Raw genomic sequence first — 13,814 nt, forward strand, 5'->3', positions numbered from 1 at the left:
CCCACCTTGAATGTGGGTAGCACCAATCCATGGCCCAGGGTCCCAAAAGGAATAAAAAAAAACAAGACACAATGGAGATTAAAGTTCACTTCTCTCTGGTTCCTGACTGTGAACATATTACAACCCATGGCCACATATTCCTGCCACCATATTTCCCTCCCATGAAGGGCTGTCTCCTTACACTGTGGCCTAAATAAGCCATTCCTTATTCAACAACTTCAACACCCAAGATCCAGAAAACCCAAATTGAAACACTTTTGGGTTGCTTTTTCCTAAAATCTAGCACATTATACTCAGTGTTTCAAGTGGCAGTCAGTGAGACATAGCCTGGAAAGAGGCATTTTTTACTAGACATAACTTTGTACCTGGAAATCCAAATCAATTACAACACATTTGAAGCTGGCCATCCTGAAGACTCAAGTCCTAGCCCTAAAATCCAGGAGGAAGGAGAGGAAAGTTGTTCTCCTGACTCCGCACACACAGTAGCACAAATGTGCCTGCAAACACACTAAATGAAACATTTTAAAAAGAAACTGGGCAGGGATCAAAATACACCACAATTTAGTAAGTGAAGGAAATTAGGCCTTAAATGAAATCTTAATTACAAATCAAAGTTGCTCTGAAAACAACATTAAAACGAAAGTTAAAAAAATCAGCTTAGAGTCGGATGGTGGCACCAGGCCTAAAATCCTAGCAGTAATGGAGACAGAGGCAAGCAGATCTTAGTGAGTTAGTTCTAGGTTAGCCAGGGCTACACAACGAGACCCTATGTAATAAGACTAACAACAACAAAACAAAATCAGCATAAACTCAGGATCACATAAGACATTAGTATAAGACCTTCGTTAGAATCCAAAGGGGATTTTTTTTTTTAATTTTGGGTTCAAGTGTATAAGAGAATTATATTCATAATATAGCAGGTCTGAATGTGTTGGTCTGAATAAGAATGGTTCTCACAAGCTCATGTTTGAATGTTTGGTCCCCAGTTGACAGAAGTATATAAGGACTGGGAGTTGTGGCCTTGTTTCTCTCTTCCTACCTGCAGTTATGAATGAGGATGTAAAGCTCTCAGTGCCTGTCCGTTCCTGTCATGATGATCATGGACTAACCCTCTAAATCTGTAAGCAAGCCCCTAATTAAATGCTTTCTTTTATAAACGTTGCCTTGGCCATGGTATCTCTTCACGGTATTGAGACAGTAACGAAGACACAGAAAAATAAATTTAATATTTAGTTGGAGTATATTGTTTTAGAATTCTGATCATTGGTCTCTATTGGATGCTAAACTTTTGGAAACCTTTCTTTCTTTTCTTTTTCTTCATTTTTTTCTTTTTGTGACAAGGTCTCATGGTATAGCCTTGGTTGTCCTAGAACTCACTCTGTAGACGAGGCTGGCCTTGAACTCACAGAGACCCATCCATCTCTGCTTCCTGAGTGGTGGGATTAAAGGCGAGCACCACCACCGCTGGGCAAGTTAGCTTTTCTTTAAGCTCAGCATTGCCAGAACTGGTATACTATCATTATTCATTCTAAAAGGAAGCGTTGCTTACATGGCAATCTATAAACAAAAATATGAAAATCTGAATAAAATTTTATTCTAAAGGTAATTCTAGTTAGATATTTACTTTTATCCTTTAGTTACTGCATCAGGATGGGCTCCAGAATTCCCCAGGGAACAGCAAAATCAGAAGATTCTCAAGCTACATGAATGGCTTAGTATTTGCATTTCACCTATACACAGCCTCCTGCAGAATGAAATCATCTCGTAGTACTTATAAATCTAATATAATATGCTATATAAATAATTACCATAATATTTAGCAAATAATCACAAGTCTATACCTATAGACACACACATACTGCTTAAAGGAGGAATATATATTTTTTAAGTTAATCAATTAATTATTTTATGTGTATGAATGACTTTCCTGGATACATGTCTGTGCATCGAGTGCCTGCCTAAGGCCGGCAGAGACCCTAAGAGGAAATTAGATCCCCTGAGACTGGAGTTACAGATAGTTATGAGCTGTCCTGTGGATGTTGGGAACCAAATCCAGGCCCTCTGAAAGTGCAGTAACTATTGAGCCATTTTTCCAGCCTTGAGGAAGACTATCTTTATGTTCTTACAGATATAGTTAGTTAGATATTTTTTGAAGTGTCTCAACCTACAGTACAACTTTGAGTGAGAAGGAAGAACGGAACAAAACCCACAGGATTCCAACATTAGCACAACTACCCACAAGTGGCTCTCTGAACCCCGAGGCTCTCACCCAAAATTCAATTTCCTTTCGGAACAAATAAACTGTTTTTTATTGAAGCAGCTTGGTCAGTTATCTTGCTCAGGGAGCCAGGCCTACATGACATGCACAGGAGAGTGACCACGCCTCTCCCCATGGCACACTTACCCATCAATAGCAGATTGACACTTGGGCCGGAAGATGGATAGAATCTTTACTCCTTGTCAGTTAGTGATTTTAAACATTACCTAAGCTTTGATTCTTGTACTAATGAGCAGAGGAGGCTCTGGAGGAGTAGGCAGCCCACAGCCAGGAAAGCCCCGCCCCAGGGCTCTCACCTGTGACACTGTGATGCTGCATTTCTTGGCCAGCTCCTCTTTGGCTTCTTCACTGGGGTAGGGGTTGCTGAGGTGCGAGTAGAAATATTCATTCAAGATTTCTGTGGCTTGTTTACTGAAGTTCCGCCTTTTCCGTCTATGACAAAAGCAGGAAGGAAAAGTAAGTCATTGCTATCAGTGGTACCCAAAGGAACAATTAATCAGGACCATATAAGAATGTGGGCTTCTAAGCCATCAGTATGAGAGCTATGAGAGACTCCAGGCAGCCTCTGAAGCACAGCCCAGCTACAGCATCACTTAGAGAAGTACAAGAATATGAAGACAATTCACCTCATTCTTTATTCAAAAAGTTTATTCAAGACCTAATGTGGGTCTGGCAGTGGTGGCACATGCCTTTAATCCCAGCACTCAGGAAGTAGAGGCAGGCCATTCTCTGTGAGTTCAAGGCCAGCCTGGTCTACAGAGTGAGTTCCAGGACACTCACAGTTACAAAGAGAAACCCTGTCTCGAAAATCCAAACAAACAAACAAAAACCAAAAACACCTAATATGTTCTAGGTATTAAATGAAGACACATGGAGAATGAAACAAACAAACAAAAGACATGTTCTAGAAAACTTACAGGCACCTGGAGGGCAGGAAGAGGGTAGAAAGACATAAAATAAAAAAAATCAGTTTGGCAGTGGTGGCACACACCTTTAATCTCAGCACTAAGGAGGCAGAGGCAGGCGATTCTCTGTGAGTTCAATGCTGGCCTGGTCTACAGCGTTAGTTGCAGGCTAGCCTGGGTTATACAGAGAAACCCTGTCTCAAAGATCCCCCTCCCCAAAGAACACAGAAATTAGCAGGTTTGCATCACAGTGACCACACAAAGTATCATGAAGGAAAAGTGTAAGAAGAAATGGCAGTGTGTAACAGGGACACAGGACACTGCTATAACCCAGGAATGATTTCCTTGAAGAAACCAATCTGAGTCCTGGAAATGCTTAGGGGTTAGGCAAAGAGCAGAGGTGAATGGGAGTGAGCAAAGGTGAATGGGAGTGAGCAGAGGTGCAAAAGAACTTGGTTAGTCTAAAAAGCTAAAAGAGAATGTGGCTCAGAAAAAGTCAGGGAACATGGAGACAGCTTGGAAGAGAAAGAGGGGTCAAATAACAGAGGGTGTGGCCCTCACGAACTGTCCCAGGTTTACCTCCAAGCGCAACAAGAAGTGGCTGAGGTTTCAAGCTTTTCTCTCTCTTCCCTCCTTCCTTTCTCTCTCTCTCTCTCTCTCTCTCTCTCTCTCTCTCTCTCTCTCTCTCTCTTTCTTTTTTTTTTTAAAAAAAGTTTTTCAAAACATAATTTCTCTGTGTAACAGCCCTAGCTATCCTGGAACTAGCTCTTGTAGACCAGGTTGGCCTTGAACTCACAGAGATCCTCCCAAGTGCTGGGATTAAAGGCGTGCATCACCACTACTTGGCTTGCTTTCCTGTTTCTTAAAAAAAATATTTTTACATCTGCTTTCCTAAATGTGCGTGTGTGCGTGTGTGCGTGCGTGTGTGTGTGTGTCCTCACATACGCATGTGTATGCACGATATATGTGTGGAGGCACACATGGCACTCAAAGGACAACTTGTGGAAGTTGGTTCTCTCCTACCATGTAGGTTCCAGGACTCAAATTCAGACTGTCAAGCTTGGTATCAAGAATTTTGACTCACTGAGCTCTCTCACTTGCCCTACTTTTTATATATTTTTTTATTTTGTTTGTTTTTTGAGACAGGATCTCACTATGTAGCCTTGGCTGACCTAGAACTTGCTATATAGACCAAACTCAGAGATCTGCCTGTCTCTGGTGAGGCTATAGGCTTGCTGCACAGTTTCCATGTTTATAAAGTCACTCTGACACTGAGAACAGTTGGAAGAGGGCACAAAAAGAAATGCAGAAACCACTGAAGATTGAGCCTCACTCAAGCTGGAGATGATGTAAGCTGGTACATGTGAGGACCACAGAAATAAGATTCAAGACCTATTTAGAAGGGAGATACAGTAGGAACTGATGGGGCAGTGCTGGAGTGAGACAGGGAGAGAAGGGAAGGAGAAAATACACACCATGAAGGAATTATGGGCTTCTGCACTTAAGCAACTACACAGACGGCAGCACAAGTTCCTCACAGAGGAAAGAACAGAGGAGCACATTTTGTTGTTTTAGCTGAAGGGGGACGAGTGTGGCAAATATCAGGAATCAAATATTTATTAACAACATGTTTTGGGTAGCAAAAACATCACTTATATTCGGTGGTTATTATTTCTGTTTTGAAGAATTCCTGCCCGAAAATGAACATCTGTCAGATTTCACTTTAGATTAGCTACTCTGTGACTGGAAAACGCCTTCCCTAGATAATTCTCTCAACACTTGCTTTCAAATCATCTTAATGACTTTCTCAACTGCGATATCCTGCATTCCAAAAAGTGGGTGTCAGGGTGTGATTAGCTGGTTACCACGGTATCACTAATGTGGCGGTTAGGTGCCACCCAGGCGGCACAGTACTCAGTCAGGGGAGCGATTAATGTAGATTTGATAAAACCATCATAGGCTTCTATTTTGAAGCTTCTTAACTTTCTAGAAGGTTAAACCATTGTTTCCTAGGGGGCGAGGGGAGCGTCAGAAGCTATTTGGTGATGAAAAGGGTAGAGGAAGAGGAACTAAAAGAAAGGAAGAGAAACCCAGTGAGAAGAATTCTCATTTTGCAGGAATCACAGGTAGCTTGAAAACAAAAACAAAACTCTGAGGTGGGACCACTGCAGAGGCACACCCCGCTGAACTGGTGGAGTACACAGGGCAGAAAATGTCCAGAATTGACACTAACTTATCAAGTCGAAGGCATTCCCTGTCGAGAGCTCACAGGAATGATTTGCACTAAAAACCTACTTTGGTAGCTGTGTGTGGAAAACTTGAAGACCATCTACACCAGGCTTCTCTGTCAGAAGACAGCAGCGAGCTGATGCTGAGTGACAGCCTTCTTAGAACCAGACTGTCTGCTCTAATCTTTTCCACACCCCCAGTTTGGCCACTCCACTCAATTCTACTGCATGACTATGACATGAAGTCCAGAGACAAGGCCAGGGTAAAGAGAATAAATGACAGGCAGGCATTTGTTTGGGCAATGGGGAAATGTAAAGGAGGAATGAGAAGAAAACCTCTGGGAAGTAAAGTTTGACTCAGAAATTCTTGTCCAGGGGTAGTTTTGGCAAACATCTAAAAGCTCCAGAGGACAGATTAACGGGTAGCACAAAATTACAGCCCGTGAGCAGCAGCCACACAAGCTTATTCCTGGATGTTTTACACTAACACTTCAGGCTTGTCTAATGGACATGGTCTTCCAGAAAGGCACACTGAACAAGGGATCACCTGTCTGGGTAGGCATGCAGGCCTGGAACCTGGCTTCTTGGCACAGAGGGGTGGGTCACTCAGAGCCCAAACTTAGCGAAGGACTGAAGCACAGAGTCTGCACTCACTGGAAGGCACAGGCCAGAGGATGCTCCTGCACTTTATTAGTCTTTAGGAAAACCTCCCCTAGAAAATGCCCACTAAGCAAAATGCCCTGGGATTCACTCCCCTAGGGTGCCACACACTAAATTAAGCAACTCACAGAAGACAGTTCAAACCTCAGAAGATCAAGTATAGAATAGCCTCTTCATATTGTCTTCTCTGTCATTTCCTCTTTCTTCAAAGGACTTATCATCCTATTACAATCACTGGATCTGCAAATAGAATTCTATTTGATGGCGTATGTGTTACCTACTTATTATTTGTCTCCTCAAGTAGAATGCAAGCTAGACTGGTACATACATTTGCTTATCTGGTTAACTGTCCTACAGCACAAGTGAGTAACTGAAGAAGAAAGAAGGGAGGGTTGGGGAGCAAGCTATAATGTGAACTAGTAAAAATAATTAAAATGTTAAAAAATAAACTATGGGTCTGGGAATGGTGGCACACACCTTAATCCCAGCACTGGGAGACAGAGGTAGGCGGATCTCTGTGAGTTTGAGTCCAACCTGGTCTACAGAGCTAGTTTCAGGAAGCCAAGGTTACACAGTGAGACCCTGTTTCAAAACAACAACAAAACCAAATGAAAAAGCAGAAGGAAATGTATCAAAACAAAATGTATCAAAAACACTTTTTTTTCTTAGAACAAAATTCTGGCTGTCCACCTTTTCTAATTTATGCATTTTCAAGACTTTCTACAATGATCTTGGTGTTTTAGACCTAGAAACAACAGTAAGTAACCCCTAAACAGTCAAGTGTGGTGGCACCTGCTGCAATCCCAGTTCCTCTCAGTCTGAGGCAGGACAACCAGGTGACTGAGACTCTATCTCAAAGTAGCAAGTGTCAATGGGGCTGAGGGCGTAGCTCACTGGTACAAAGATTGTCTGTCTGTCTGTCACATGCAAGATCATGTTTTCTATCCTCATCACAAAACAAACGAATCCAACACAGAAAATCTTCACAACAAAGAGATCCTTCAACACCAAGAGGAGGGTGCTAATGTGAGTTATAGCAATGACAAACTGTAGTCTTGTTTTAGTTACTTATTTATTTGATCTGTCTTTTGGTAGTAGGATAAAACCTAGGGCCTCATGCATGCTAAGCTCTGCAACTGTACTTTACCCCCAAACCCAACAGGCTACCATAGTGTACATCAGGGTTCCATGGTGGTATTGAGAATAAGGGATGATGAGACTGGGCTGTGGGGAGTGAGCCTGGGGATAGAGGAGCCTGGGAAAAGATCTTAAACTAGTTTATATACAAAAGCATGAGCAGGAACCACTAGAGCAAGAAAGAAGAAAGCAAAAGTCAGTATGAAAGATGCCAAAAGAAGCCCAAGAGTCCCGTGACAGCTCAGCAGGACCAGGGGATAAAGAATTTTGCTTAATTAGAAAAAAGAGCATATAATTAGGGGGAAATGCCTCTTGCTTGAATCTTCTTAGATGGGTCTGGCATACAGATGTTCACATCCTTAGCCTTCTAATTGAATTACTGTCTCATGTATTTGTGTTGTATTCTGAGGGTTAGATGAAAATGATGGCTTCTATCAGAATCCAAGGGGAGAAGAAAACAAAATAAAACAGAAATTCCTTTCCAAAGCTGGACAGACCCTGGCTTGAGAATGTCCCAGAGGCATCTTCACAGTCAGTGTGGACTAGGTCCTTGACAGCTCAGGAGTTGAGAGCACTTGATGCTCTTGCAAAGTATGGGTATAGTTTCCAGCACCTACATAGTGTCTCACAACCATCTCCAACTCCAGTTCCAGACTTGACACCTTCTTCTGACCATTGTGAGCTCCTGCACACATTGGTACACAAACATGCAGGCAAAACACTCAAACACAGGAAATAAAAATAATATTTAAAATTATTTTTAAAACAAAGATTAAAGCAGAATTTCATGAAAAAAAAAAACTTAAAAACTTTTGGCATCAGAATGGAAAGAATATAATTAGTCCTAAAGCCTCTAGCAGCAGCAGCACCAATCCAACTTATTTCCAGAGTCACTCAATTGGCAGGTACCTGAGTTACAACTTCTAGGACAGGAAAAGCTGTCTGATGCATGGGTACCATGAGGTGCATCACCTGCCTATTCACAGAAAAGAGCTCATAGAGCGAAACTGAAGAAGAATCTAAGATTGATCAGCCAGTTTCTCTGAAAACACACAAGCAAAGGGGGAAAGCCATGCAGAAGATTCATGGCCTCACATACCTGGCATCAAGGAACCTTGATCTTAAAATCATAACTGCTTCACACGTGCTTTGCTTGAGCTGCATCTGAATGGAGCTAAATTTCCGATGGATGATGCCCACCATCCTTTCAATCTCTTTCGGGGAAATGGGGCGTGTTCTACTCTGTTCTCGGAGAAGGTTCATCACATGTGTTGTAAATTCATTACATGCCTGTAACAGGAAAAAAAACTCCTTAGGACACTGACACTTTGTATTATCATACCCAGACATCCACCCATCTGAATTTCCACCTTACTAGCAATAGCCAGCAGCATTAGGCAGTGAGCAGGGAAAGTGTGAACTAAGCAGCTGAGGAAGTAGTGGTGGCAGAGTTAAAACAGCAAGATTTCTGACACTGAATGGCCGGACCCTAACTGCCCTTCCCACCTGGCCCTGCTCCTTGACCAAATGATATGCACTATTGGAATGCACTGGCTGCTATCTCCTACCAAATGCTTGCCCATGGCTAATACTAACTGCCTCCTATTTTCTGTAGGGTGTTATGTTTACTCAGCAAATGGTTTCTGTAAGATCATGACGTTAAAACTCTTCCAGAGCTGCCAGGGACACAGAAATGAGCAAGAGCTAGGCTTCAGAGATGAAGTATAGTATCACTTATCATATAAAGAAACTAGTGTGAAGGCTGATGGGAAGACGGTGATAAGTGTTTCGCTAATTCCAGAGGAGGGCCACCCAGAAGCATCATGGTAGAAGTAGTGCTTGGGCTCTAAAGAACGGGAAGGACTTTTGAGATGAAAACAAAGGTCTGAAGAACACAGCCTAGCAATGCAGCATGTACTGAATTCAGAGGAGTGATGGCAGACAGAGCAGAACTAACAGATTTCTGTTTGGTTTGGTGCTGGGGATGGTAAATTCACTGGCCCAGGGACCATGGTCTGAGTAAGCACACAAGACTGTATACTAAGCATCCTAATAACATCAGGCCAGTTATCCACAGTGCAGGCTTCAGGGAACAAAAGCCGCTCAAGGAAAGCATCTCAGTTCTTCAGGGAAGAGGCAGCAAGAGACCAAGAATCCAAACTGAATCTGGAATGTTTTCACTACAATCCTCAGACACCATCTTTTTAAGTTCCCTATATTGAATGTAGTGCACCTACAGTGCTATGTAAGTGAGCCTACACTGCAAGTCAGTACTGATAAACAAACAGTGGTCTGTACCTTGAATAAAAAGAGCATCTACTCTCTTAAGGCCATAGGAAAAACTTATTCTGAAGCTGTGATAACGTCCACCTCTCTCAATACCACCCATTAGAGCAGTGGTTTTCCTAACTGAAGAACTAGCCTTTCACTTACTTAAGCTTTGCTATATGCTTTCTAAGAAGAGGTAGCAGTAAGTCTTGCTCACCTTTCATCTGAAGTATTTTTCAAATGTTTTTAATTGTAAGAACTTGTTTTTTATGAGTAGTGGCCCATGTTCTAGATTCTTCAGAGTGAAGTTGTACAATATGCACAGCAGATATTCAGTGAATACCTACAGGTTGGTAGGCTTTTGTACTACAACTCAAGAGTGAGAGTTAGGCTGGCTAACATCCATAAACCCAGCAGCCTGCACCATAAGCAAAGGCATCTAAATCGCAGTCCTGGGAGAAGCTTAGGATAAGATTGTTAGGAACCTCCTGAAACTCACACACAAGCCGTGTGCACTTGTGTATTTCTGAGGGAAGACACTGTGGAGTTGGTTTGCTTTCTTCTTAGAATCATAGGCCATACATTTTTTAAAGGCCAGTAATTATTGTCCTGATATTCAATACAGTAAAACATTAAGGAATTTTGTAGATTAAAAATAGTTCTTAGGCTGGGCATGGCAGTGCACACGTTTAATCTCAGCATTCAGGAGGCAGAGGTAAAGGCAGACAGATCTCTATGAATTTGATGTAGCCTAGTCTACAGAGTGAACTCTAGGTCAGACTGGGCTACAAAGTGAGATACTGCCCCAAAAAGGAAACAAACCAGAAGTTTTTCTGTCTTTAAGGAAATCAAACTTTTAAAAAGTAAATTGAAGATTTTTCCATCACTATCAATCTGGATTTACACCAAGCTGAAAGCAAGTGTCCACATGGCCAAGAAAGATATGTATATGTTTCCTGTGCTTTCCCTAAGGGAATGCTTTTATCATTTCCAAATTCTGTAATATGACAACCTCAGCCTCTAGTTTTCTCATAAGTAAAATGAAAAATGTTGAACTATTTCTCACAGGGTTAGCAAATTCTATAGTTCCATAGAATGCTAACAGATGGCCAAAGGTACAGTACGTTTGGAAACTGATGAGCTAACTCAAACTGTGAAATACATTTTTGCAGGGCTCCTGGGTGTTTCTATGCAAACATACGTGCACACTAAATCCCTAAGGACAGTCTTTCTAACTTCACTCATAATTGGCCACAAGACCTTATATCTCTGGAGCAGTGCATCCCAATAAAACACACAGTGAGCCACATACATTTTTTATTCTCTATGAGCCAACATTTAAGAAATCAGGTAAAATTAATTTTAATGGTATATCTTATTCAAACAATTCATGAATAACATGAATTTCAATATACAATCACCTTCCTAGATATGGACAGAGGGGGGAGGACCTAGGACTTACCACAGGGCAGGTAACCCTGACTGCTCTTTGGACTGGAGAGGGAGGGGGAGAAAAGTGGGGGGAAAGGGAGAGGGGTGGGAGGAGGGGGAGAAGAATGGGAGGAGGGGGAGGGAAATGGGAGGCTGGGAGGAGGTGGAAATTTGTTTTTTTTTCTTTCTTTTCTTTATTCTCCTTTTATCAATAAAAAAAATTTTAAATATAAAAAAAAACAAAACAAAAACAAAAAAAAACTGTCCCTGAGGTATTTCATATCCTTTTCTGCACTCTTTCAAACCCATTGTATATTTTACAACTCAAGTCAGACTAGTTTACTTGGCATACTTCACTAGCTACCTGTGGCTAATGGCTCTTGGCTGTTGCGTGGGACAGTACAGCACTAGCACATTCTGTGAACCAATGGGTTTGGTAATCCTAGTTGGTCAAACAGACAGACAGACAACTAACAAAGACCACAACCACAGTGTCACATAGGTGAGGATTACAGCCCATCCATCTTATTACATCTCAGCCCTTGAGCATGTCTTTATCATTCTGTGTGACAAAGGGGAAGCATGCAGAAAGCTCTTCTCCTGCATATCAAAGGGCAACTGGCTCAAGAACGCCTATTGTATTCACAGTTTAGTCACTTTTCCCCAAAATGCTATTTCTTTATGAAAAGAAAACAGATAAATTATTATTTGGAGTTGACTATTTGGCAGATATTTGCTCAAAAATGAACCAAGTGAGTTGGTCCATCACATAGACCTAAACAGCTGGCAGAATTTGTGCCAATGACAAAATTTTAGTTTTAAATGTATATTTGGATTTCTGAAAACTTGTGACCTTGATAGTTTCCCTAGAGACTTTCTGAGAGTCAGTGTTGACATTAGGGAGTCTATTTCATTCTGTATAATGGTGTGCATTATCACACACAAGATAGCCTTAATCCAGTGAGTTAATACTTCCAAAATGATCAATGCACTGTACTACAAAAGCATGGGGAGCGCATAGGGAGGAAATCTATTCAAAGTACAAATTAGACTGATGGGTGCCCAGCGAGCACAGCACAACACACTCATCCATAGTGTTCCAGATTACTGCCCAGCAACTGACCGTTATAACTGCAACTTGTTGTGTTGTGGTGTATAAAAAAGGATACACACAACAATCTGAAAGGACATTGATATCTACCCATCTCTTCTCTTTTTCAAAGTGTAAGCCCAGAAATCCTTTGTAAACAGGGATATATGGCAACAGACTGATTATGGAAGTGAAATCAAGAATAAAGCTCACTTCTATCATGCCAAGATTAGTGTCTGCAAAAAGCATTGTTCTTCTCACAAATATTGAAGTTTTTTTTTTTTTGCTGTTGTTGTTCACTTTTTTGAGGGGGGAAGGGAGAGTCTCACTATGCCTTCCTTTCTGGAACTTTCTATATAAACCAGGCTGGCTTTGACCACAGAGAGATCCACATGTCTCTTCCTTCCAAATATTGGGATCACCACACCCAGCTGAAGGTGTTTTAAAAAATTAAGTTAAAAATTAGGCTAACCTGTAATAGCTTGCTACTATTTTTAAGTAATTAATTAATATTTCGAGTGTTTGTAGCTTTAATTTCTATTATGATAAATCTCGATAGATAGAATCTACCAAGCAAAAGCTTCCGGGGGTGAAAGCCTTCAAAAGTGTTGCATCTAAGCCCTGCAGATGTAAACTGTGGGAACCATTTGCTGGAGAATAGAAGCGGTTCTAGCTTTCTCACAGCACTCTGCGAATTCCTGTAAACCTACTCACACACTATGGTCCCACCCACTGCAGGGCATGTGTCACTGCAAGAAATCAAGACATCATGTGTATGATTCTTGAGATAGTAGGATGCATATTTTCTCTGTGATTCCTAATAAGCATCCTGAAGCTCATAAGAGAAAAAGAAAAAGGTTAAAAGAAAAGAAAAAAGTTTTTCCATTTAAAAACTCATAATTTCCAAAAACATTTGCTGAACGTTTCACAACTTATTAAACGAAGCCATCTATGAATGAAAATGCTGATGAGCAATTTGGCATTAACCCAGATTCACAGAACTCAGAGCTTTTCTTTAAGCCAGTAGTTCATACATGATTAATTAGAACATCTCATTTATGTGGTATGCACTTTAGCTCATTACTCTAAGTAAAATTCGTTAAGTATTTACATTTAGATAATTAAAATCTGGGTACACCCTTAAGAAAGACGCATACACTTTATACAAAGTGATATTTTCCCCTACACCATTTAAAGTAAATTACAGCCTCATTCTCATCATCATCTGTACTGGTTTCAGAGGAAAGCACAGCAGTGCCTCAGCATCCACTCTTTAAAAGGTGTGTTTTCATAAAAAACATATAACAGAGTAAATGCTCAAATGATTCCAGGGCAGTTTGGATGCTGGCCACACTGCAGGACGTTCACATATCTCCCTGCACCCAAGACTACATCTCTACATAATAGAGACAATTTTCATCATCTTACTGTTTTTCCTAGTGGAATTATCAATTAAAAACTTTCTAGTAAAAGATATAATATAAACGCAAATTTACTTAGTTAACTTGAATATTTAGGAAAGGGAGTTTTGATTTCTTGAACTTTCTGATGAGAATATTGGCAGAATCCCCTTCTGCTCTCAATTCAGCTACTAAAAACAAGGACGAATGTCTGTGTTTTAAAACATGCACAATATTGATACAATTTACCTAAGTCATGGAAAGCTTAATCTGATAAGACATTTTGACCAATTCTTATTATAAGCCCCTTTCTTCGCCATTTCTTTCTTTTTAGAAAACAGAAACCATCTGATAATCCAGGGTTTAAAATATTTAGATTTTAGATAATGCTCTGATGATATTTTTGACTGGTAAAAC

At 40.9% G+C, this 13,814-nt stretch overlaps 1 protein-coding gene across 2 annotated transcripts in view; it reads right to left on the reverse strand.

The window, feature by feature from the left end:
• Positions 1 to 13,814, reverse strand: part of Pbx3 (PBX homeobox 3) — a 191,551-nt gene that overhangs the window by 27,549 nt on the left and 150,188 nt on the right. For both annotated transcript variants that reach the window (XM_075985939.1, XM_075985938.1), the window contains exons 4-5: positions 8,308 to 8,498; positions 2,575 to 2,710 (exon numbers count right to left, since the gene is read on the reverse strand). In XM_075985939.1, the coding sequence (XP_075842054.1) occupies positions 2,575 to 2,710; positions 8,308 to 8,498 (327 nt within the window). The remainder of the gene's footprint in view (positions 1 to 2,574; positions 2,711 to 8,307; positions 8,499 to 13,814) is intronic.

This window comes from Microtus pennsylvanicus, chromosome 9 (assembly GCF_037038515.1).
Source record: "Microtus pennsylvanicus isolate mMicPen1 chromosome 9, mMicPen1.hap1, whole genome shotgun sequence".
In the NCBI taxonomy this organism is placed as follows: domain Eukaryota; kingdom Metazoa; phylum Chordata; class Mammalia; order Rodentia; family Cricetidae; genus Microtus; species Microtus pennsylvanicus.